At 43.8% G+C, this 23,581-nt stretch overlaps 1 protein-coding gene across 3 annotated transcripts in view; it reads right to left on the minus strand.

Annotated features, from left to right (window-relative positions):
* LOC115192519 (tubulinyl-Tyr carboxypeptidase 2) overlaps positions 1-23,029 on the minus strand; it is a 39,243-nt gene extending 16,214 nt beyond the window's left edge. Inside the window, exons 1-7 of one of the 3 annotated variants that reach the window (XM_029751140.1) lie at positions 22,698-23,029; positions 22,021-22,471; positions 14,096-14,184; positions 13,417-13,473; positions 12,813-12,887; positions 8,143-8,524; positions 6,090-6,208 (exon numbers count right to left, since the gene is read on the minus strand). In XM_029751140.1, the coding sequence (XP_029607000.1) occupies positions 6,090-6,208; positions 8,143-8,524; positions 12,813-12,887; positions 13,417-13,473; positions 14,096-14,184; positions 22,021-22,338 (1,040 nt within the window). In that variant the 5' untranslated portion in view covers positions 22,339-22,471; positions 22,698-23,029. Of the gene's footprint in view, positions 1-6,089; positions 6,209-8,142; positions 8,525-12,812; positions 12,888-13,416; positions 13,474-14,095; positions 14,185-22,020 lie in introns of all 3 variants that reach the window. The other 2 variants (XM_029751145.1, XM_029751131.1) reach the window with 2 other exon arrangements.
* Between the last annotated feature and the right edge of the window lie 552 nt (positions 23,030-23,581).

Here is a 23,581-nt window from a genome sequence, read left to right on the forward strand (position 1 = left end):
TCCCATAGAAACCCAATAGAAAACACAGTGAAAAAAAAAAAAAACATTTCCTGGATGGTTTGTCCTCGGGGTTTCGCCTGCCAAATAAGTTCTGTTATACTCACAGACATTATTTTAACAGTTTTCGAAACTTTAGAGTGTTTCCTATCCAAATCTACCAATTATATGCACATCCTAGCTTCTGGGCCTGAGTAGCAGGCAGTTTACTTTGGGCATGCGTTTCATCCAGACGTGAAAATACCGTCCCCCTATCCCAAAGAGGTTAAGTAGTTTTTGTTCTCCTTAAAATGATCACGAGTATTACATCGTAGGCTACATCTTAGAAAACAGATTTTTAAAATTATTTTTTACCCAAAGTGTATTCCTGCTTTCTCATTGAAAAGTGTTTCTTGTTCTCTTGGCCTTCATCATAGCTTTTAAACTAAATATTAAACCATATTTTTACATCTGAATGTGTCTGCACCGGGGACTCGGTATGTGGCTGCGTTATTGATGTCATGTTAATCAGGCCTTTTGATTTGAACATGTGGATTGCTTTAGTTTCGTAGGCTTGGCTACATATTTCATTATTGATCAAGCCTTAGCAGTTATTCTGATCTCGTTCCCAATGATCAGTGCTTTAGTTTATTATGTTGCTGTCAAGTGATTCTGAATTGGTGATGCCCGACTGTCCACGTTTTCCTGTGCCTTTTGATTTGAACATTTGAAAAGTTTTGGTGTGTATACTAGGCTATTTGATTTAATGTATATATGTTACAGCACTTTGGTTTCACTAATAAATATGTTGAAATGGAACCAAATGATCTGTTTCTGTCTTCAGTCCTTTTTAAATAGGACAGATGGGCTATAGGCTGCGGTATAGGTCAAATGTGATAGTTTGCCTATAACCAGCCTGAGTAGGCCTATAACTTTATTCTATTCAGAGTTTCGAAAAATGTATCGAATTGAAAATATGCTATTTTCAGGCTGATCAATGCAATGCATGTCTGTTGAATTTTGGTATGTTTTGTGATACGCTAGCAATGTTCAAATCAGCCCCCGCAGAGAAGCATGAGATTGAACTTCGCTCAACTTTCTAGAGTTTTCCCCCTTAGTTAATACTATCACCATTTCCCTTTACTGTGGGAATTGTGATCGAATCAATGCAAAATTAGCCACTTTCAATGAAACATACCGAAACAGAGCGAACTATGCATGACTTAGTATGCAAAACTAACTACACAAGAGATTTTGTTGTAAGCAGAACGCATCATTGGAGTAGGATTCTATTGCATTGACAGGCATGACCTGTACTCTACACAGACCGGTGTAGCATAACCAATCAGAGCTGCAGTATGCCTGTATGCAAATAGACCATTGCCATATATGGATCTGTGTCATTCACTTTGAACTGGACTGTGTTTACAGCAGAGTAGACGCGCTTGTTTTGAGATCAAAGCGAGAGCTGCATGTAGCCACCTTTGCACATTTGTTCATATCCTTTGCTCCAGTAGATAGTGAGTTATTAGCCCAGTTATAGATCATTTGTAGTCAGCAATGGGGGAGTGATTGCTTCCTACAAGAGCACAAAATGTGTACATTTCTAGACATCTTTGAAAAGCAAGTCGGGTGTTGTATTTTTAAACAGGCTTGAAAATGATAAGTAGTCAATAGGTAGAGGGTAGAATAATTTGTCTAATTCTCTGTAAATAGTATGGGAATAATAATGCATTTTCTTTTGTAAAGTGGTTTCTTGCATCAAACAACACAACATTTTCAGTCACCTCCATGTCTTAAGGACAGGTTAATATCAAGCACTACATGTTTTGGAATGTAGGCCTATATTGAACACCACACATTGGCTGCTACTGTAGGCTGAATGATATAACTATTTCCCTTTTAAAATGTTATGGGATACTGTTTTTGATGGTAGGCCGCTCTGGTAGGCCTACATTATGATCAAATAGCCACAGTAGCCTACTTGACCACTGTCTGAAACTGTAACTTAAAGCGGGTACAGCCTCAGTGTTCACAGTAAACATGTGCTGGAAGTGGCACAGGATTTTCACAATGTTCAAGTTTGCGCTCAGCAGGCCTGAGATTTGCTCAGTGCCGAAAAAATAAGGTCTGTAAAAAAATAGGCCAGTCTGTAGAGGTGCCATCTTTATGGTCTAAGGCACTGCATCTCAGTGCTTGAGGCGTCACTACAGACACCCTGGTTCGAATCCAGGCTGTATCACAACCAACCATGATTGGGAGTCCCATTGGGCAGCACACAATTGGCCCACCGTCGTCCGGGTTAGGGGAGAGTTTGGCCGGTGTAGTCCGTCATTGTAAATAAGAATTTGTTCTTAACTAACTTGCCTAGTTAAATAAAGGTTAAATTTAAAAAAAAATCTGCATCATAAAAGCTGATAGTATTTTAACCACGTAAAATATGCATCCAAGCCGAACTTAAATCTTATCAGAAACGTATTGGGTCGTTTTCACAGCATTCTATTTCCATACAACTGGTCAAACTGATATCATTTGGAAACTTTGTACAGAAAACATTTCCCATATATTTTTTTTTGCATTTTCTCCCCAGTCCCTAATGTCTTTGCTACGTGAAAGATGCAGAGATGAGAGAGAGAACTTTACCGACATTATTCTGCTGAGCAAGGGAGAAAAATTTCTTTAGTCTTCTAGGGCAACATATACTGACAGAAGAGAAGCTATATATCTAATTATAGACAAGTTGACTAACAAACAGCCTACCAAAATGTTGGAAATTATAAGCAGGAACCTATCTAAATTAGGCAAAAAATCCTGCACCCCCTGTAAAAAAATCATCCCGCTCTTTCTAACTGTGGCCTACAGCACATGTTCTATATTTGCGTGTTAGAGTCAGGTGCACATATAGTTTGGCGGTTGCGGATGGATTATTAGCAATTGCGGGAGGGTGCGGGTGAACAAACAGCTGACCCACGCACCACTAGAGTGTGTGTGTGTGTGTGTGTTTATTTGTATCAACAGCTTCAAAATCTAGTTTGGTTTTAAATAAAGTATCAGTGAGAGTGGATGAGTCTCTCTTCTAGCCTCTATCTTGTCAGAACCACTCTAGCTTGACAACACTTCCAGTCCTGTTCCTCTGTCTGTGTCTGTGTGACACACTCAGTCAATAGCAAACTTAAATACAGCCAAGAGGACTTATGAGAATCCATGCATAAATCCCAGGATGCCTTCTGCACAGGCTTGAGGTAGAAGTTGTCCTTCACCAAAGATCTACGATCAGATTACACTAGCCCCCTTCCTAACCTTAACCAATCGAGGATGAGACAAGATCTGATTTGGGGGGGATGGGCAACATCTTCTACACTCCACAGTGCAAGTATCCCAGCAGCCTCTCTGTCAGGGTAGGATCCTCCATCCTGAATCCTCCAACAGTGCTGGTGATTGATAATAGGAGAGGACACTTCCCTTCTATAAGACACACTCCTCTGGGCTGACTGGGGCTTTCAGATGTTGTCAGCAGAACTTCTTCCTTCCTCCCTCCCTCTTCTCGGCAGGCTGTCATAATACTGCTGTGCTGTCAAAATGGACCATCAGCCCAGCCAAGCCGCTGAGTTAGGTCCTCCATCACAACACATACTGCGGTGTACACTCACGCGTAGGCTACATACCACTGGAATGCACATTGCACACATTCACTCCCTCACCCCCACACACATATTGAAGCTAGTGTGCTTCCACGTTAACTCCAACTTAACCATGAGCTGTTCACCCAGATCAGCCAATGTCAGTATCTACTCTAGTGCTGCTGCTCAGCCCCCTGTTTCCTCTAACTGGCTGCTGCAGCTGATAAGAATATGACAGACTGAACTCTTCCTGAACTAGGATCTTTAGCCAGGAAGCAAGGCAGGAAAAGGGGGTTTAAGGATAAGAGAAGAGCAATCGTCTACAGTAAACATCTAACTTTCTTAACTCCTTAACCCTTTACAATCATGGGAATTGGCCTATATGGATAGGGATAGATTGAAACGTTTCTTACAGACTAAATATTAAATTCATATGCATAACAATGGTAGCAATTGAACGGGAACAGTTTGAAGTGAAAATTATTAGACTGAAGGTGAGTGCACATCAGTTCACCAGACACAACACTGAATCCAAACATTACATGGTTGATTTGATGTGCATTTTAAATTTACTGTACTTTTCGCCGCATTTGTTGATAATACTCTGGAAACATCCAGTAACATGATTAGACTATTCCTGGAAAATATGCGGTAAGTATTCATATTCTTGCCTAAATCTGCCATTTTCAACCCGTATATGGGTACGAGTGTAAAGGGCTACAGTCAGCAACTTCAGTAAGTGTGTCAGGGTTCCATGCCCAGCTAGCACATAATGTTTTGAGAACCATATTTTTCTTATAGCTTGGTGAAAGCCTAGTTGTCCAATGGTTATTTGCATACAACCTTCCTACAATGTTCTGGGAATGGTGCAAGATAGTTGCTTGGCTTTGGAACATTCAGCACATTTAAGGAACTTGACAAAATAACAATTTTCTTAGTATTTCATTACTTTAACAGAACTTTTCATAAAATGTGAAACATGGTTAAATTGAATTACATTTTTGGTAATGTTCTAGGAACGTTCTCCAACTGGTTTGACATTGGGAATATTCTCAAATAATTCAGAGACGGTAAAGAAACAACGTTCTTCTGTGAGAATTTCAGTTCTTCAGCATAATGTTTTCTACAGGTTTCCTCATGATTCTAATTAAAGTAATGTTCTCAGAACATTGAGAGAATATTAAGAAACAACATTATTCTGCGGGAATTTCAGTACTTCAGCATGTTTTCTGCGGGTTTCAGCATGGTTCTACTTAAACTTAAAGTCATGCTCTCAGAACATTAACAAAACTTTCCATAAAAACCACAAGAAAACATTAGTAACGTTCAAAGAATGTTCAAAGAATGTTTTTTTAAAAAAAATATATACTTTCTATTCTCAGCATAAACAAAACTCTCTCTATCCTCTATCTTGTTAAGTGTGTTCAGGTGTGTTGGCTGCTCCCACTAATTGGCCACACCTGATCTTAATGAGTGCTTGCTTCCTTTGAAATAGGGTCTGTTGAATAGACTCAAATTAACAGCTTTAAGTGTATAAAAAAAATATGGATAGAGAACAGTAGATCATAGGTTGGAATCTCACTGACACCGTGCCACAATAAAGAAGAAATGTGTTTGCATTATTATTATAATGCCTAAGGAAATTCATTTTCATTAGTCCTATATGCGCTTGGAGTTCAAAACATTTAACCCAAATTAAGATAGCAGTTATTAAAAGTCTCAATTGAAACATTCAGTGAATGTTTTAAGGAAGTTATTCAAAAACCTCAAAATAACCTATAATAATAAACCACAACATTAATAAAAACCTCCCAGGAAAATGTTCAGGGAACCATAGTACAACGTTTTCAGAACCTCCCTGCAACCTTAAAATTAACATTCCCAGAAAAGGCTACATTTCACTTCCATTCTCAGAACATTAAAAAAACATTCTGATTTACTGGTCAGGAAACGTATGGCTTCATTCCCAGAACCAATGGAAAACCAAATACGTATGTTCCCACAACTTCCAAGGAACCAAATGTGCTAGCTGGGTGCCCTCATTGATATAAAAGAGGATGAAAAACATGGCATAGACACACTGCCAATTCATCTCTCTCTAACATCATAGCGTCTAGCCAAGAAATCAAGATGGGATATTGAGAGGTTTTATTGTTGTGATGATCAACAGTTGCTATGAATGATTAATCTCACTCATGCATATCCAATCTGATCTGCTTTAGATTCATTTACTTTTAATTAAAACCTGCCCAACTTTCAATTAAATCTCTAAGAAAAGATTTAAATTAACTCTAAACTCAGGATTCTTGACTATAAAACATTAAACTAATGATATCCAGGAACCTTTCTTCAAAAGTAACCTGATGTGAACTCTTCCTAGTTGTTAGGGAGTGTTGAGATGTTAATGTAAAACAATCTAAGAAAGGCCATTCCCCCTTCCACCTTTTGTCTCAGTGATGCTAATAACCTAAGATTGATCCCAAGGATACTTACGACTTGTCTCTCCGGTGGATGTGGCGTCTTTGGGGGCTGCTCTGTCGGCGGTGGGGGGAGAGAGACTTGCCTCTGGTCCGTTCTTTGATGGGAGACTGGGCACTCGATGACTTCAGGATCTGAGATAAAACAACAGAATAAGACTTAGGAATCTAATGTATAAGATCCGGTTTGAGCTGCAGTTTCTTTACTGCACTGATATTTAAGTGTTGTTGGTTTTGTTTAAAGCTGCAAGCTACAGGAGGAGTTGCATTTTTGTTTTTTAAATCAATTAGCAGGCATGTTCACCATTCAGTGGGCCCATTTGCCGCTGGCCATGGGGCTGGGGAAATGAACAGTTCCACTTCAATAAAAAGAGCAGTTGAAGAAGTTAACTTTTAATGACACAGTTGGATCTCAGGGACATACTGAGTAAAGGCGCCATCTGTGAATCAATGTAGGGAGAAGAGGAGAGGGGATGACGACACTGTGGAGAGTGGAGAGACTTTGGAGAGGAGAGCCGAGAGTGTCTCTCTTCATTAGTAAAAACACTAACAGACAGTAATGAAGACAGCCTCCCAGGCAGTGCCCTCATTAACGTGATGATACCCCATTAACCCAATCAGCCCACTAGTCAACTCCCTCTGCAAACTCAATTACCCACGGGCTCACACCGGCACATATAGGCAGTTTTTAGGCACACACACAGGCAAAAACACACAGGCACACATGCACGCACACACGCACGCACACATGCAAGCAAGCACACACACACACACACACTACAGGCACTGAAAGAGAGACTAACATATTACTAACATCCACTGTTTGGTTAGCAGAATTCGAGTTTCAGGGTCACCCTGTCCTGGTAGAAACCTAATGAGAGCTCACTGCTGACGGACAGTCCGGAGGAGACTGGAGAATAATTATGAAAAGGATTTCCTGGAATGAACAAACAGGAAGCAGCTCATATTCCGTGCTCCAGAAACCACATGCAGCTGAGAGCAAAGGCAGGATGTTAGTCATACGATTGGTGATAGACATAAGGATGTGTGTGTTGTAGCGTGGGAGGTTTATTGGACAGACGCTGCTCTGCTATGCTGTATAAAATGCAAGCTCTCTGTCTGTGTTGTGCATACAAGACACACTAGATGAATTTCCCAAATAGCCTTTGAGCATTTTCACTGTAAAATGATTCCTAGATTGATTCATTCAAATGAGAAAAGTGTTTTTACACTAATGTCCCTATTACTAGTTCTAAAAAGGAAAACGTTGTAGGTGAGTTCTTCAGCTTCCAGAAATACGGTAATATCTATATATACACTGACACATTTTCGGTATGTACGTGAACTATGCACAGCTGACGAGAGGTCAAATACAGAGGTTAAGGCTGTATCTCCAGCGCTGGGCAGCTGGGAACACATGACCTACATTTACTGTTGCTGTGATAGTCAGCCGCACCATCTTACTACCATCCCCCACCAACCACCACGCTACAGCTGAGTCAGATAAATCTGGGAGACATGGTCCAACCAGCCAGCTTCTCTGTCTTCTCTCTCTCTCTCTCTCTCCCTCTCTCTCTCTCTCTCTCTCTCTCTCTCTCTTCCACTGAGGGGAACTCTGGCCTTAATTATCCCTGACGGTTCATATTACACCCATCGCCCCATCATGGTAGCCACCCTGGTTTCAGACGGGGAACAAAGGGGGAATTCCATGACATGATGCCGTTCCAGACGGAAGCCAAGCCAAAGCAACACAAACGAGTTGAACGCTCCCTCAGGGATGACCACGGCCCAGTCGACTAGAGAGCTTATCTATTGTGTTGAACATTTTCAACCTAACAAGAGTTGAAGGGTACAGTATACTGTACCCTAAAATTCAGAGTATTTTTCAAAGACTTGTGAAATATAGTATTTGGGCATCCACAGGGTTACATACAGTGTTGTAGATACTAAACGGGGGAAATGTATGAAAGGAGGGCAGTGAGGCGTCAAGTAATCAAGTTTGACACATGTGACCTCTCATGTCTGCCTAGAGGAGAAAAATGTGAGAAAGTAGGACAACAACATGTCACCTTCATCCTCATGTCTCGGCCATGTTTCTCCAGCTCCTTCCTCATGTCCTCTCTCCCTAGGCGGGCGGCGTTGAGCACCAGGTACTTCCACTCGATGGGCTGGAAGACGTGCGGGTCATGGGGCACGTACAGGCCGATTTTCACCTTCTTCAGCGTGTGCTGGTAGCGGCGGTACGAGTCCTCGAACTCCATCACCAGCTCGCTGAGCGTGCGGAAGGTCAAGGCCTTGTCCATGAGGTCTTGGCGGCGGCTCATGCCCAGCGTGCCATAGCGTCCGTTGCAGTAGACGCCCAGCACCACGTGGTGGAAGTGGTTCCCTGAGAACTGGGTCTTGAAGCTGATGGGGAAACGCTCCACCGACGTCAGCCCATTGGTCAGGTATCTGGGGTGACCATGGTCAAGGACGTTAACTGGCATCATTAGCAACAACAACAGTTTCAGGGAATTTAATGCTGTCTACTAAATGGTTGTAATTATACACACAGGAAGAGAGAGCGAGCGAAAGAAAGAAAGAAAGAAAGAAAGAAAGAAAGAAAGAAAGAAAAAGAAGATCAAAGCTAAAGCATCATGGTTAAAGGGGTTAGCATCAGTAGCATAATCCACAACAACTTTTCAGAGATTTAATACTCCCTAATAATCTCCTGAATGGTGATCACTTGATGTTTACGAGAGAGGGAGGGAGCGAGAGAGAGAGAGAGAGAGAGAGAGAGAGAGAGAGAAGGGCGTATCCAAGCCAGTGTTAAGCCCACTTGCAAATTCATTATATTGTTTCCATAAACTCATTAGCTAACTGGCATTGGCTGTTTGAATAACGGAGTAGCAGATTTAGTAAGAATGGCTTGTCTTTGAACCCAAACACAGCCACACTCGCGATATCTCTAAATCAAATCAGCTAATGGAGGGAGTGAATGAGAGGGCTTGGAGCTGAGAGGTGTAACATTCATTATATCAGTTTCCTTACAGCAGACAGACTGTAGTACATCTCTGCACATCATAGGATGGGATACTATCACAAAACAGATACATTTCTTTCAAACTAAATTTGAGGATACAGTATATGCATATTTCATTCGAAAGTAGCCAGACACTCAAAGACTGCTATTCCTAAAAGTCCCAGGAATAAATAGCTGTGGTGTCCTGACGTGGCATCTAGTGTCTCACACAATGCACACCAGGCTAGCCTCTCCCTGGGGCTTATACTCTGTATGTGGCTCCCCAGAACTCTTATGTAACTGGCCTGTGGATCCACAGCAGCGTGGCTGGGCGGCACACGATGCGGCAGATTTGACAAATCTGGCCTGCCCAGGAGAGAAGGGGGCGGAGGGGGACACGGCAAGCTTGGAGATGGGTTATCTGGGACTGTCCAGGTTCCGAGGCAGTAGAGGCACTATAGTGACACACACAAGAATAGGAAACTCCCCTGTGTGTGTCAGTGACCTACCGACCAGTAAAAAGCAACTAGCAGCCCCACTGACTTGCCTGAGAAAGGGTCAATCAGATCGGAGTTTGACCCACTACCAACCATTAGCCTCAGCAGTACTCTGTGATAATGACCTCATCATCATCCAGACATATATTATGCATCTATGATCTATGATCCACTCATCCGTATCATCGTCAGTAATGTTGTCGTCTCATGTTTTCAATAAGCAGGCTGTTTTCGCTGCGGTCTCACTCTGCAGTGTTGTGCGGTAATAATAACACAAGCTGGCTGCTACTGTGGTTGAGATAATACATTGGATCTGAGAGAGGGAGCACATTTCAGCATCAACTGACTGGTTTGTGGCTTGGCTCTGTTTCCTCTCAGCTACCAGCAACCATCTTTAAAAAACATTTTTTTTTATCTCTCCACACTAAGCTCAATGGCCAGAGCGCCTGTCCGTCATCTTCGCATCCCGCCCGCCTGCCCGCCCCTAACATCACAGCACTGTACTTTCATGAAATAATCATAGGGGCCAGACGACCAGTTTAACAGCTGCAATAGGGATTCCCTTCCACAACATACATAGTTAAAAGGCATCTTGTAGCGTCTGTGTACGGTCACGAGTCATGTTTCACAAGCAAGATGCCTGTAGAGCAATATTCACAGAGGAAGCCTCAACTAATTCAAGTGGGCATATCCCATTTGAAGAAGAGAGCTCTTGAGGTTTGAGAGAAGAGTGACAGGTATTATTTAAGATCACCACAGGACAGGAAGCATCATGAAAGGAGTTGATGGTAGTTGACATCAACACTTTGATCAGTTACGCTCTTGTTTTCCCATGAGAAACAAACCCAACGTCGGGACAATACAGACAGCAGAAATAATCGCCCTCAGAAAGAAGACTTTTTTCTGACACCTTGTTTTTCCACAGAGTAGGGAGCGCAGTGCGGCGGCGGTCGCAGAACGCTGGTGTGATTATTCATTGAGGCGGCAGTTAGAGCAACAGAAAAAACCAAAGCCCCTCTGTCCTCCCCTATGGTAGCTGGGTCTGTCTACACTGACTCACTCACACACACACACACACACACACACACACACACACACACACACACACACTCACACACACACACACACACACACACACACACACACACACACACACACACACACACACACACACACACACACACACACACACACACACCCCCACACACACACACACACACACATACTGTACACACACACACAGAGTCCCCCCATTGCTTCTCCTTAATGAATGCCCCATTAACTAACTATAAAAATATCACATATTACCAATGATGCAAGGCACGGGATCCGCCCCAACCCCAATGGTAACATACTTTCTCTTTCCATCACCTGGGGAGGATTAGTGTTGCCATAGAAACCAAGCCAAGCGAGGTATGACTATAAGGCCTGTGTTTACCGGCTCCAGCAGTACTAGCTCATGCTGCTTTGACACCTGAGCTGGGCAAACTCCAGGGAGGCGTTGCAAATATTAATGACACGCCTGTTAACTGCCCCCTAAGCCCTTCTCCAACAGAACAGCATATCTCTAGGTATTTGACAAACACTCTGTCAGTGTTTGGAAGATTAAGATACATGCTTGCTCGGTCGCCATGATGCCGTGTGTGGAAGACGGCCCACAGTAAATATGATCCACGATGCACCACTGTGTGGTCAAGAGGAGGGTCAGCACTTTATTAAAACCATCTGCTCCCCCTCTTAAAATGTTTTTTTTTTAAACAAATATCTATCATTAAGTGAGAGGCGAAACCAACTCGCAATAAACGTCTAAACATTCTGCTGGAACAAGACTGCCATTGACCCCTGATCCAGTACATTCACTGTTTTCTAAAGTACTAAAATAATATGCCCTCATTTACCCTAATTCTTTGATGTTCTATCAATCCTCGTAACAGGCAACAACAACAAAAATTTGTTTAAATGTGTGACAATAATAAGAGCGTACATAGTTCCATTACAAATATGTCCAAGACCTGGTGAAACAGAGTTATTCTTAAAAAAAAATCCTAAACTCTGTTTCTCCTCTCTGCGATAAGCATCTTAGGCTACTGTACTCAGAACCTCTTATCTGTAGTAGAGGAATCTTCCTTGGGGGGGACCTACTAATGCACCAAGTTACTGGTGGCTTCAGCTCAACACAAAGACAAGGCTGTAGTAGTTGATCTGGAGGGAAACATAGGTTGTATCTTAAGAAAATACGACTATACAACACTTCATCTACTAAACCATTCACAGAACAAAACTAAGAGCCACGCTGTAACAACAGAGTCTCTATTTTTCTCACTATTAACAATGCACCAACTGAGTGTTGTCAGTGAGTATCTGAACATATCAACTGGTTTTATATCTTAGCATACGGCTTGGCTGGCTCTTTCATCTAGGAGACCAGAGAATGTCTGTTGCAAGTCAAAGCATCATTGAGCTTATCATCTTTGTCATTGAGGGTTAACAGGTCTCACCTGACAGACTTGGACTTGAGCCTATGACATCCCACTGGGCAAAAACTGGTCGAATCAACATTGTTTCCATGTCATTTCAACCAAAGAATTGTATGTGATGATGTTGAATCAACGTGTAAAACTGATTGGATTTGAAAAAAAGTAATTCACGTAAGAGAATTTGGTATTTATTTTTAACCTAAATCCAATGACATGATGACATTTATTTAATTATTTCATATTGAATTCAAGTTGGTTGACAACTCAACCAAACGTAAATGACGTCTGTGCCCAGTGGGATAAACCGAGAGAAAAGCCTGTCAAGTCAACAGACACAACAGACACGGCCTTTTTCTTCATGAGACCAGCCTGCAGTTTTGACTGAGGATAAACCTGTGCCCCTGAGAAAGATCAGGCTTGGACGTGACAGTAACCGTTTGTGAAAAGGCCCAGCAGCCAAGATCCTCTAAATGGCAATGTGCGAGACGCTGAAGAAACTTTGCTCTGCCTGCCTATATGCTAGGAGGGAAGTTACACTTTCAACTTTCAGACTCTTGTTTCCTAGCAACAGGGGCATCTGTGAGTCTTATTGGCCTAAGGGGGAATATTAAAGGGAAAGGGTATATCTAGTCAGTCGCACAACTGAATGCATCTAATTGATTTCAGGGGTTTCATCGGGCACCTCAGGACCTGAAACAGATCAGCTCTAACTCCCATCGGTTAATGTCTATCTCTGACTGTGCCTACAGACAAAGAAAGGATACATTCCAAGGATGACAGCTTCAAGGCATTTGATTGGAAGAGATTCCCTGATCATTTCTCTCGCAGTCTCCATCAACCTGAAAGAGAACAAAGATGATTGTAGTGAATATTTTTGTTTCATACAAAGTCCCCTTTGGTGCCTTATACAAACAATGACACAATGGTGTTATTCAAACAGGATTACAACAAACCCTGTTTGGTTGACTTCAAATTCGTCAAGTACAAGCCAAGTACACTACAAGCCATATACACTACAAGCCAAGTACACTACAAGCCATATACACTACAAGCCAAGTACACTAATGAAAGCACCATCATCTAAATACGATGACCCCTTTAACATATTTTCGATAACACGTTAAATGTCCTAGCTGTCTTTGCAGAGTAAATGCACATAGCATGTGTACTCTGGGTAAAGCACACAGAAAGAGGCAGAGGACAGCTACTTTCAACATATGAACTGGCCTATATTCTTCTATAGACAAATGATGTTGTCTCACAGAGTAGTGGGACCTCTCTTCTGGCTCGGTACAGTGGCAGACACAGTAAAGACACAAAGAAAAACCAATGAAGATACCACAGAAAAAGCCTCACAGCCACACTTACCCACACAATGGTCTGGTTTTCCTTATCTCAAAGAACTGAGTTCCTGTGTGATTGTATCTGACAGACAGTTAAGGGGCATTCAAAGGAGTCTGTCATTATTTACAACGGTTGGGCGAGAGGGGAATGGTGATGTTTCTGATATCAGGTTGATGTAATGTATTGTAGGCTAGAGGTTTATGAATATCTGAGAGAAATTAAACTGTACCTCAAAGACCTCATTTATTACATTTTCTCCCCCTCACTGTCATGTGTCAAGTCTAACTGAAACGAATTTGAAAACGATGGCTCCTCTTCATCCGAATGTGTCTCCTGCAGTTAACAGAGTGAAGACTATAAAGTACTGTGATATTATTTACAGACCCACGGAGCACCTGTAGCTACAGTATGGCAGTCGGTGCACCTGCACTCCCCTGGCTACAATCACAACGAATGAAGCCCACCTGAAAACGTTGACACAGTGTTAGTTAGCTAACACACTGCATACATACTGTGCAACCCCCAGGGCTCCAGAGTGAATTAAACAGTGTGAAATGTGTCACGGATCTGCAATGAGCTCTAGGACGACACTGTGGCTCCTAAAAGGAGCTGTGGCTTCACTCTTCTCAGCGTGTTCTGTGAACGGGGATGAGAGGAGGATAAGGGGAGGTGGCAGTTTGCGGGCTCGGCAGGGAAAGGATACTGCAGTGTCTTCATGTAGTTCTGGATGGCCAGCAGCCAGGCAGGGACAGACATGGAGGGCTTGAAGTTGGGGACCGATGGCACAGGGTGCTGTGGGATGACAAAGAATGACTATGTTAGATTGATCTTGGTGGTGGTGGAAACATAAACATGTGGCAATATTGAAGGTCTTCTACTGTACAGTAGAAGTAGTAGTCAGAACCAGAAAAATAAATGCATTTGTGTGTGTGTGTGTGTGTGTGTGTGTGTGTGTGTGTGTGTGTGTGTGTGTGTGTGTGTGTGTGTGTGTGTGTGTGTGTGTGTGTGTGTGTGTGTGTGTGTGTGTGTGTGTGTGTGTGTGTGTGAAGGAAGGAAGGTGACTCAGTAGACTAAACACCATGTAATTTCCTCAGGGGGAAGACATTTCCTTTCCAGGATATTAGTAATTCTAGTTAGTCATTGTTAGGTCTGTTTCTCTGATCAATCAATGGCACACACACACACACACACACACACACACACACACACACACACACACACACACTGATCCTTTCAACCAGGTTTGTGTAGTATCTGACTCAACAGAGAACAATACAGCCACTGGATCAAAGGCCTGACAGGTATAGAGAAAGAGGGTGTGAGAGAGATAGCAAATGTGTATATTTTGTGTGGAGAGGAAAAGAGAAACCCAAACCAATCAAGGTGAGATGAGAGGAAAAGAGAAACCCAAACCAATCAAGGTGAGATGAGAGGAAAAGAGAAACCCAAACCAATCAAGGTGAGATGAGAGGAAAAGAGAAACCCAAACCAATCAAGGTGAGATAGGGATCATCAGCCCTCTGCCCCCTACAGATAGGTCTCATCAGCCCTCTACCACCTACAGATAGGTCTCATCAGCCCTCCACCCCATACAGATAGGGATCATCAGCCCTCTATCCCCTACAGATAGGTCTCATCAGCCCTCTACCCCCTACAGATAGGTCTCATCAGCCCTCTACCACCTACAGATAGGTCTCATCAGCCCTCTACCTCCTACAGATAGGTCTCATCAGCCCTCTACCACCTACAGATAGGTCTCATCAGCCCTCTACCCCCTACAGATAGGTCTCATCAGCCCTCTACCCCCTACAGATAGGTTTCATCAGCCCTCTACCTCCTACAGATAGGTTTCATCAGCCCTCTACCCCCTACAGATAGGTCTCATCAGCCCTCTACCACCTACAGATAGGTCTCATCAGCCCTCTACCCCCTACAGATAGGTCTCATCAGCCCTCTACCCCCTACAGATAGGTCTCATCAGCCCTCTACCTCCTACAGATAGGTCTCATCAGCCCTCTACCACCTACAGATAGGTCTTATCAGCCCTCTACCCCCTACAGATAGGTCTCTTCAGCCCTTTACCTCCTACAGATAGGTCTCATCAGCCCTCCACCCCATACAGATAGGTCTCATCAGCCCTCTACCCCCTACAGATAGGTCTCATCAGCCCTCTACCTCCTACAGATAGGTTTCATCAACCCTCTACCCCCTACAGATAGGTCTCATCAGCCCTCCACCCCATACAGATAGGTCTCATCAGCCCTCTACCTCCTACAGATAGGTCTCTTCAGCCCTTTACCTCCTACAGATAGGTTTCATCAACCCTCTACCCCCTACAGATAGGTCTCATCAGCCCTCCACCCCATACAGATAGGTCATCAGCCCTCTACCTCCTACAGATAGGTCTCATCAGCCCTCTACCTCCTACAGATAGGTCATCAGCCCTCTACCTCCTACAGATAGGTCTTATCAGCCGTCTACCCCCTACAGATAGGTCTCATCAGCCCTCTACCCCCTACAGATAGGTTTCATCAGCCCTCTACCCCCTACAGATAGGTCTCATCAGCCCTCTACCCCCTACAGATAGGTCTCATCAGCCCTCTACCTCCTACAGATAGGTCTCATCAGCCCTCTACCCCCTACAGATAGGTCTCTTCAGCCCTCTACCTCCTACAGATAGGTCTCATCAGCCCTCTACCCCCTACAGATAGGTCTCATCAGCCCTCTACCCCCTACAGATAGGTCTCATCAGCCCTCTACCTCCTACAGATAGGTCTCATCAGCCCTCTACCCCCTACAGATAGGTCATCAGCCCTCTACCCCCTACAGATAGGTCTCTTCAGCCCTTTACCTCCTACAGATAGGTCATCAGCCCTCTACCCCCTACAGATAGGTCTCATCAGCCCTCTACCTCCTACAGATAGGTCTCATCAGCCCTCTACCCCCTACAGATAGGTCTCATCAGCCCTCTACCTCCTACAGATAGGTTTCATCAGCCCTCTACCTCCTACAGATAGGTCTTATCAGCCCTCTACCCCCTACAGATAGGTCATCAGCCCTCTACCCCCTACAGATAGGTCTCATCAGCCCTCTACCACCTACAGATAGGTCTCATCAGCCCTCTACCCCCTACAGATAGGGCTCATCAGCCCTCTAACCCCCTACAGATAGGTCTCATCAGCCCTCTAACCCCCTACAGATAGGGCTCATCAGCCCTCTACCCCCTACAGATAGGTCTCATCAGCCCTTTACCTCCTACAGATAGGTCTCATCAGCCCTCTACCCCCTACAGATAGGTCTCATCAGCCCTCTACCCCCTACAGATAGGTCTCATCAGCCCTCTACCTCCTACAGATAGGTCTCATCAGCCCTCTACCCCCTACAGATAGGTCTCTTCAGCCCTTTACCCCCTACAGATAGGTCTCATCAGCCCTCTACCTCCTACAGATAGGTCTCATCAGCCCTCTACCTCCTACAGATAGGTCTCATCAGCCCTCTACCTCCTACAGATAGGTCTCATCAGCCCTCTACCCCCTACAGATAGGTCTCATCAGCCCTTTACCTCCTACAGATAGGTCTCATCAGCCCTTTACCTCCTACAGATAGGTCTCATCAGCCCTTTACCTCCTACAGATAGGTCTCATCAGCCCTCTAACCCCCTACAGATAGGTCTCATCAGCCCTCTACCACCTACAGATAGGTCTCATCAGCCCTCTACCTCCTACAGATAGGTCTCTTCAGCCCTTTACCTCCTACAGATAGGTCTCATCAGCCCTCTACCACCTACAGATAGGTCTCATCAGCCCTCTACCTCCTACAGATAGGTCTCTTCAGCCCTTTACCTCCTACAGATAGTGTTCTATGCTCTCGCTCATCACACAGGCTAATTTCAAAAGCTTTAAATCAAAGCTGTGCAAATGAATAAGCAAAAAAAAGTGTAATATTCAGCAGTTAGTTGCGCTGGGTCTTATTTCTCAATAATCCCTCACACAATCCCCCTGCCAGCCCTATCTCCACTGTGGAGAGCCTGGAATGGAACAGAACTCTGCTGGGTCAGGGAAGGAGTACAGGGGTATTTCCTTCTTCTCTCCCTCTCTTTATCTCTCTCTCCACAGCAAACGGAGGGATGGGAGGATGAGGATAAGTGCTGACTGAGGAAAGGATTTCCTAGTGCCTGGTATCAGACATCTCCTCAAAGTGTAGCCAACCACATCACATATAGAAATGTAATAACACAACCGTCTAAGAAGAACTTAATTCATACTTAAAGCTGGAATCCTTAATGGTGAAACTGCCAAGTCCATTTGCAATATTACAACAACAAAGAAGTTACTGCAAAGAATGAACACAGTATTTTTTTTGGGGGGGGGACACCATTGCACGTGCGATAGAACAGCAGAATATGTACATGTACTGCAAAAAAAATGATCACAGTACATGACTCTCAACAAAACAAAACATCAGTGAACGGCCGTGGGGTGGACAGTGGCGCTGTTTCCTCTACTGCGGATTCCATCTTAAATAGTACAATGTAAACTTGAGTAGCGGCAGCTGTACCCTCGAGGTTTGAGAAGCGCTGCCCCCAACTAGTGTTTTCCTCAAGTTTACATTGCTGGTTCGAATCCCAGTGCTGGGGGAGTGAGCCGGCAACCAGAGGGTTGCTGGCATAAATATCTCAGGTGCCACCTACTGCCGATGTTCCCTTGAGCAATAATTATTTGTATTTATTTTTTATTTTATTTTTACCCCTTTTTCTCCCCCAATTTCGTAGTATCCAATTAGTATTTACAGTCTTGTCTCATCGCTGCAACTCCCGTACGGACTCAGGAGAGACGAAGGTCCAGAGCCGCGCGTCCTCTAAAACACAACCCAACCAAGCCGCACTGACTCTTGACACAATGCCCACTTAACCCGGAAGCCAGCCGCACCAACGTGTCGGAGGAAACACCGTACACCTGGCAACCGTCTCAGCGTGCACTGCGCCCGCCACAGGAGTCTCTAGTGCGCGATGGGACAAAGACATCCCTGCTGGCCATACCCTCCCCTATCCCGGACAACGCTGGGCCAATTGGGCACCGCCCCATGGGTCTCCAGGTCGCGGCCGGCTGCGACAGAGCCTGTACTCAAACCCAGAATCTCTAGTGGCACAGCTAGCACTGCAATGCAGTGCCTTAGACCACTGCGCCACTCGGGAGGCCTTGAGCAAGAAACTTAACCCCCTAATCTGCTCATTGGGTGCTGCAGTGCTGCTGCCCTCTGCTCCAGCTGTATGTGTGTTATATACAGTGCCTTTGGAAAGTATTCAGACCCCTTGACTTTTTCAGCCTCATTCTAAAATGGATTAAAAAATAAATAAATCCTAAACAATCTCCATATAATACCCCATAATGACAAAGCAAAAACAGGTTGTTAGAATGCTTGCAAGTTTATTAAAAATAAAAAACAGAAATAACTTATTTACATAATTATTCAGACCCTTTGCTATGAGACTCGAAGTTGAGCTCAGGTGCATCCCGTTTCCATTGATAATCCTTGAGATGCTTCTACAAATTAATTGGAGTCCACCTGTGGTAAATTCAATTGATTGGCCATGATTTGGAAAGGCACACACCTGTCTGTATAAGATCCCACAGTTGACAGTGCATGCCAGAGCAAAAACCAAGCCATGAGGTCAAAGGAATTGTCCATAGAGCTCCGATACAGGATTGTGTCGAGGCACAGATTTTGGGAAGGGTACCAATTGAAGGTCCCCAAGAACACAGCCTCTGTCATTCTTAAATGGAAGAAGATTGGAACCAGGGTCTTTGGAGTTATAAAGTGTGCCTTATTTTAGTTCTATTCTCATTTAGATGCAGTGTTAGTGTTGAGAGAGTTTACAGGAGTGCAACACACACTGCTCCCAATTCACCCTGTGTAATTAGCTGTCTGCCTGCTCCTCTTCCTTCCTTTCCTTTTCTCCAATCTGGAGAAGAGGAGGGCGCCCTGCGGAGCTCAGAGAACTACCGGAGTCGAACGGAAAAGTGTGTGACTCACAACTTAATTCCTTATTATAAAGGTGTGAAAGACTTCTTATTAAAAAAAAGAGGACAATTACGCAGAGGGAAATGGAGACAAGCTTTGAAATGTATATTTCAGCACTGCAGTAAGCGGGATAGTATTAACACCTGGTGACCTTACTTAGCAAGGCTGAGGCTGACAATGCGTGGTCTGTCTTTCTGTAGCCGTACCATATGTTCCTCCCAGGTGGACACGCGGGAATTAAAAGGTAGTTCAAAGAGGGACCTTCTCCCTTTCCGTCCAGCCGTCCCCCAACCCGTCTGTCTGTTACCCAGCTTTAGAGAGGTCGTGTGGGGGTCAAACAGGCCGCCCCCTGCGTGGTGACTCTAATCTAACTTTACTTCCCCAGGGGACATCACTGAAACCTGATAGCGACAGCCAAGATGTGACTGCAGCACCAAAGACCCTGGGCATCTGTCTCTCTCAAGAAGATAATTGGGCATTGGTCAGAGACTAGGCCTGTTCAGAGCATGATAGCTTGCGGTTTTCATGTGATTACCATAAAGGTACCATAAAACATTAGATTGAACCTTCTCCCATTGGACAGCATGTGAAATAAAAACAAATACAGAAACGATTCTTCATTCAGTAGCACCACGTTTGGAGATCAGTTCAGACTAACCAAATCCTATTGTGATGCAATGAGGTGCACATGAGGTAAATTTGAAACAGAATGGAAGGCTTTGGGCTGAAAGCCTGTTTTGTTTCCTGTTAAAAGCTTTTTGGAAAGAATTATGCCATAAGAGATTATCCTAGACTCAAATCCGAGATGGTGGATTAGTTCGCTCACAACCAACCCCTTCAAATAATCAGGGCAAAGTAAGGGCACAGAGCTCATGCAGTGGTGTTACCATTCCTGACATGGCATAGTAATGTTACCATAATTTCAATAGAGCAGAACATAGAGAAATACAGTATTTCAGGAGATTGACAGTCAAATCTGCTAACGTCTTACCAACGTGCCATATAGGTGTGACAGTGGAACCATGAATCAAGTTTCCAAAACAATGACTGACTACAGGTAAATACAGAAAACCCTTGCAAAAAATTGCAAGGAATGAATGGATCACGAGACACGCTTTAATCACACCTCCAGTCCTCAGAGTGTGCTGCAGGTTGATGCTGTCTGAGACTTCGCAGGTTTCTCTCTGTAGCCTATAGCTCTGTATGAATACATGTGAGTTCCACAGACAGCAGTGCAATGCTCATTCGTTCCTCCACACAGTCACCGAGACACTGGCCTTGAGGTTATCCCTGAGCTGCCTGTAACACTGCCCAGTCTGTTTGATGAGTTAGCTAGCCCAACGGCTGCACCTGGAGATCGCAGGCTGGTCAAGCAGGCCTCAATATAGGTCACTGTTACTTCTGGGATATTCAGGACTCCACTCTCCTTTCACACTTTTTAGGCCATATGTGTTTCTCAAAACAATGTTAGGTTACCGCCTAGTATTGCGTAAGAATGCAGAACACAACTACCATTCACCTATTCACAAAGGCATAGACTATAGATAGTGTTTGTGTTGGTTTATTCTTGAGTGGAGAGGGTTAGATGATGGACCATGATATATAATGGCATGAGTGAAATCCCACAGGACTGACCAGGCCTACAGGTTACTGTTATTGTGGACTGCCAAAGGGTAGTTCATAAGACACTGAACATAAAAGCAAGTTTCACACTGTCCCTTGATGATGCAGCACCAAAGCAGCCCCTGGTCATAGCTCCAACAACTAGCGCAGAAGCAGCACCAAGAATGGACACAGACCGTGGCAATTACAAAGATTCCTGTGTGCATTGTTGTCATATGCTTTATATAGCTGACAGTGTGCTATGAGCTTGGGATTTGCCATCACATGCACTAATTGCCGGCATACAAATTAGTAATGCTCCAGAGTCTCCTTTCTCAGCACAGTCCCACTCCCACCAGTGACAGAGAAAGAGGCTCTCAACACTGATCGCTGCTTGGTGACACTCAGTCTCAGTTATGTCTGGCCTCTGATGAAATGACTGTTGTGTCCTGTTGGATGCCAGGGCAGGCTGAAATAGTCTGCATGCCTTAATGCTTCATTCCTCAACAGGATCATCAGGAAAGACTTTCAGGAGGAAATCTTCAACTCATCCTGTTATGGTCCTGTGAACGCTACTCTCTGTTATTATCAATGCATAGTCACTTTAATAATTCTACCTACATGTACATATTACCTCAATTACCTTGGCTAACCGGTGTCCCTGCACATTGACTCTGTACCTGTATCCCCTGTTTATAGCCTCGCTATTGTTATTTTACTGCTGCTCTTTAATTATTTGTTACTTTTATTTCTAAATTTTTGGAGGTATTTTCTTAAAACTGCATTGTTGGTTAAGGGCTTGTAAGTAAGCAATTCACTGTAAGGTCTACACCTGTTGTACTCGGTGCATGTGATTTGATGGATTCTTTGCATGGATGGAATTGCAAATTATTTTGTTGAATTGCAATTTGAAGCATATGTCAGTGTTGGTTATTACATGGTAATTGCACAATATTTTTGTGACAATATCACTGCTTATCTGCCTAGCTTTGAGGCTATACTTACTTTGGGAAGGTATGCAGCATTCCTTATCTTGCTGACCATGTCTTGTCCATCGGGGTGTACTTTGGCTACATGAGTCCACATCCTCTCCCAAGTGACACCCTCAATGGGAAAACCAGTTCTGTTCACGTAAAAGAGCACACCCCCATCTTTCTCATCTTCTTCTCCCGACGAACGTCCAGCGTTGTTGGGGGTGCTAAGGGTGGCAAATTCAGCACCCGGGCTCGAGTTGCAGTACGTACTGCCACTGGTACTTTTGGATCGGTGCCTCCCCATCTTAGCTGCTGATGAACAAGTGCTAGTGGCGTTGGGTCCAGTCATCGTTCAATTCAAAAGTGGGGGTCCCTGCAGATGGCAGCCCCTATTTGATTCTACTTGCTTTTGTCAATAACCCAGGCTTCCTATAACATGTTGCTGTACCAATATCCACTCCCGTACGTCCAGATAACGGACACTGCAATCACTCAAATAAACGAAATGAAGAAAAAAAAATCGCATATGTCAAGCTTTTTAGGTAGAAATGCACCAGAAAAAAATATGCATTTCATATTCAGCTAAGCATAATCTTTACCCATTAAAAAGGCTGAAAGATGCCACCAAGTAATCAAACCGCAAAGCATAGCCTGCTTAAATACCGCATAGTGTGTGGACCATTCATAACAATGTAGTTGGCTGGTTACCCGTAGTAGAATATTCACGGTTTGGCTCGCTCCTCTTTAACGTCATCCTTTGCTCAGAACACTGCTGGAACGTATGACCCCCACAGCTTGAGACAACCTCTGCAATGCATTCCGATCCGTTCGTAGTCTACATATTTCCCCAATATCGAGTAGGCTATTCGAAAGCTTTGTCCTCATGATGAAAACTCCTCTTTGGTAATTTAGTCATCCATCACATGGTTAATCTTTTGCTTAAATGATGTCACTATGTTGTTCTGTCTATAGTAACCCCGGTAGCCAGCCGCGTTCTAAATTATTTCATTGGGTGTAGCAACAAAGAGAGGCGGACTTAAGTAGACTTCATACCAAATAAGGAACTAGTCCTTTGCTGTGATTGGTGGCGAAAGCGGATGAGGGCGTCAACAAGTGAAATTTGCAACAAATGGGAGAAAAAAATTCTCACCACTGGTCTACACTTTTAAAGTCGTACTGTCATAAAGGTTGTTACGATGTAACAACTTCACACTGATTCAAGGTAACCAGTTGGTGTCGGACGTGAAATAGTCAGTGGCTATTCAGAAAGTAAACTTATGGACATATTTACATATTGTCCAAGATGATCAAAGGCTTGATTGTTAATGCATAGAACCAATAAATATTGTTAAGCGATAGGAGGACATTTTATTTATGTATCAACATAGCCTACCCTATCGGGATATCAAGGCTGGGCCTACTTGTTTAGAAATGTGAGAATATGCACTTCAGTAACAGGCTAGTTGGTCAAATATGCGCCTACTCTGGACAATGTCAGACAATTCTAATTTGGTTTTTTAACTTTCTCTACACGTTTTCCAGTATTGGGAAAACCTAGTGCTAGCATTTCAATCACTTATGATACTGTCACA

Source organism: Salmo trutta, chromosome 1 (assembly GCF_901001165.1).
Source record: "Salmo trutta chromosome 1, fSalTru1.1, whole genome shotgun sequence".
NCBI classification, from domain to species: Eukaryota; Metazoa; Chordata; class Actinopteri; order Salmoniformes; family Salmonidae; genus Salmo; species Salmo trutta.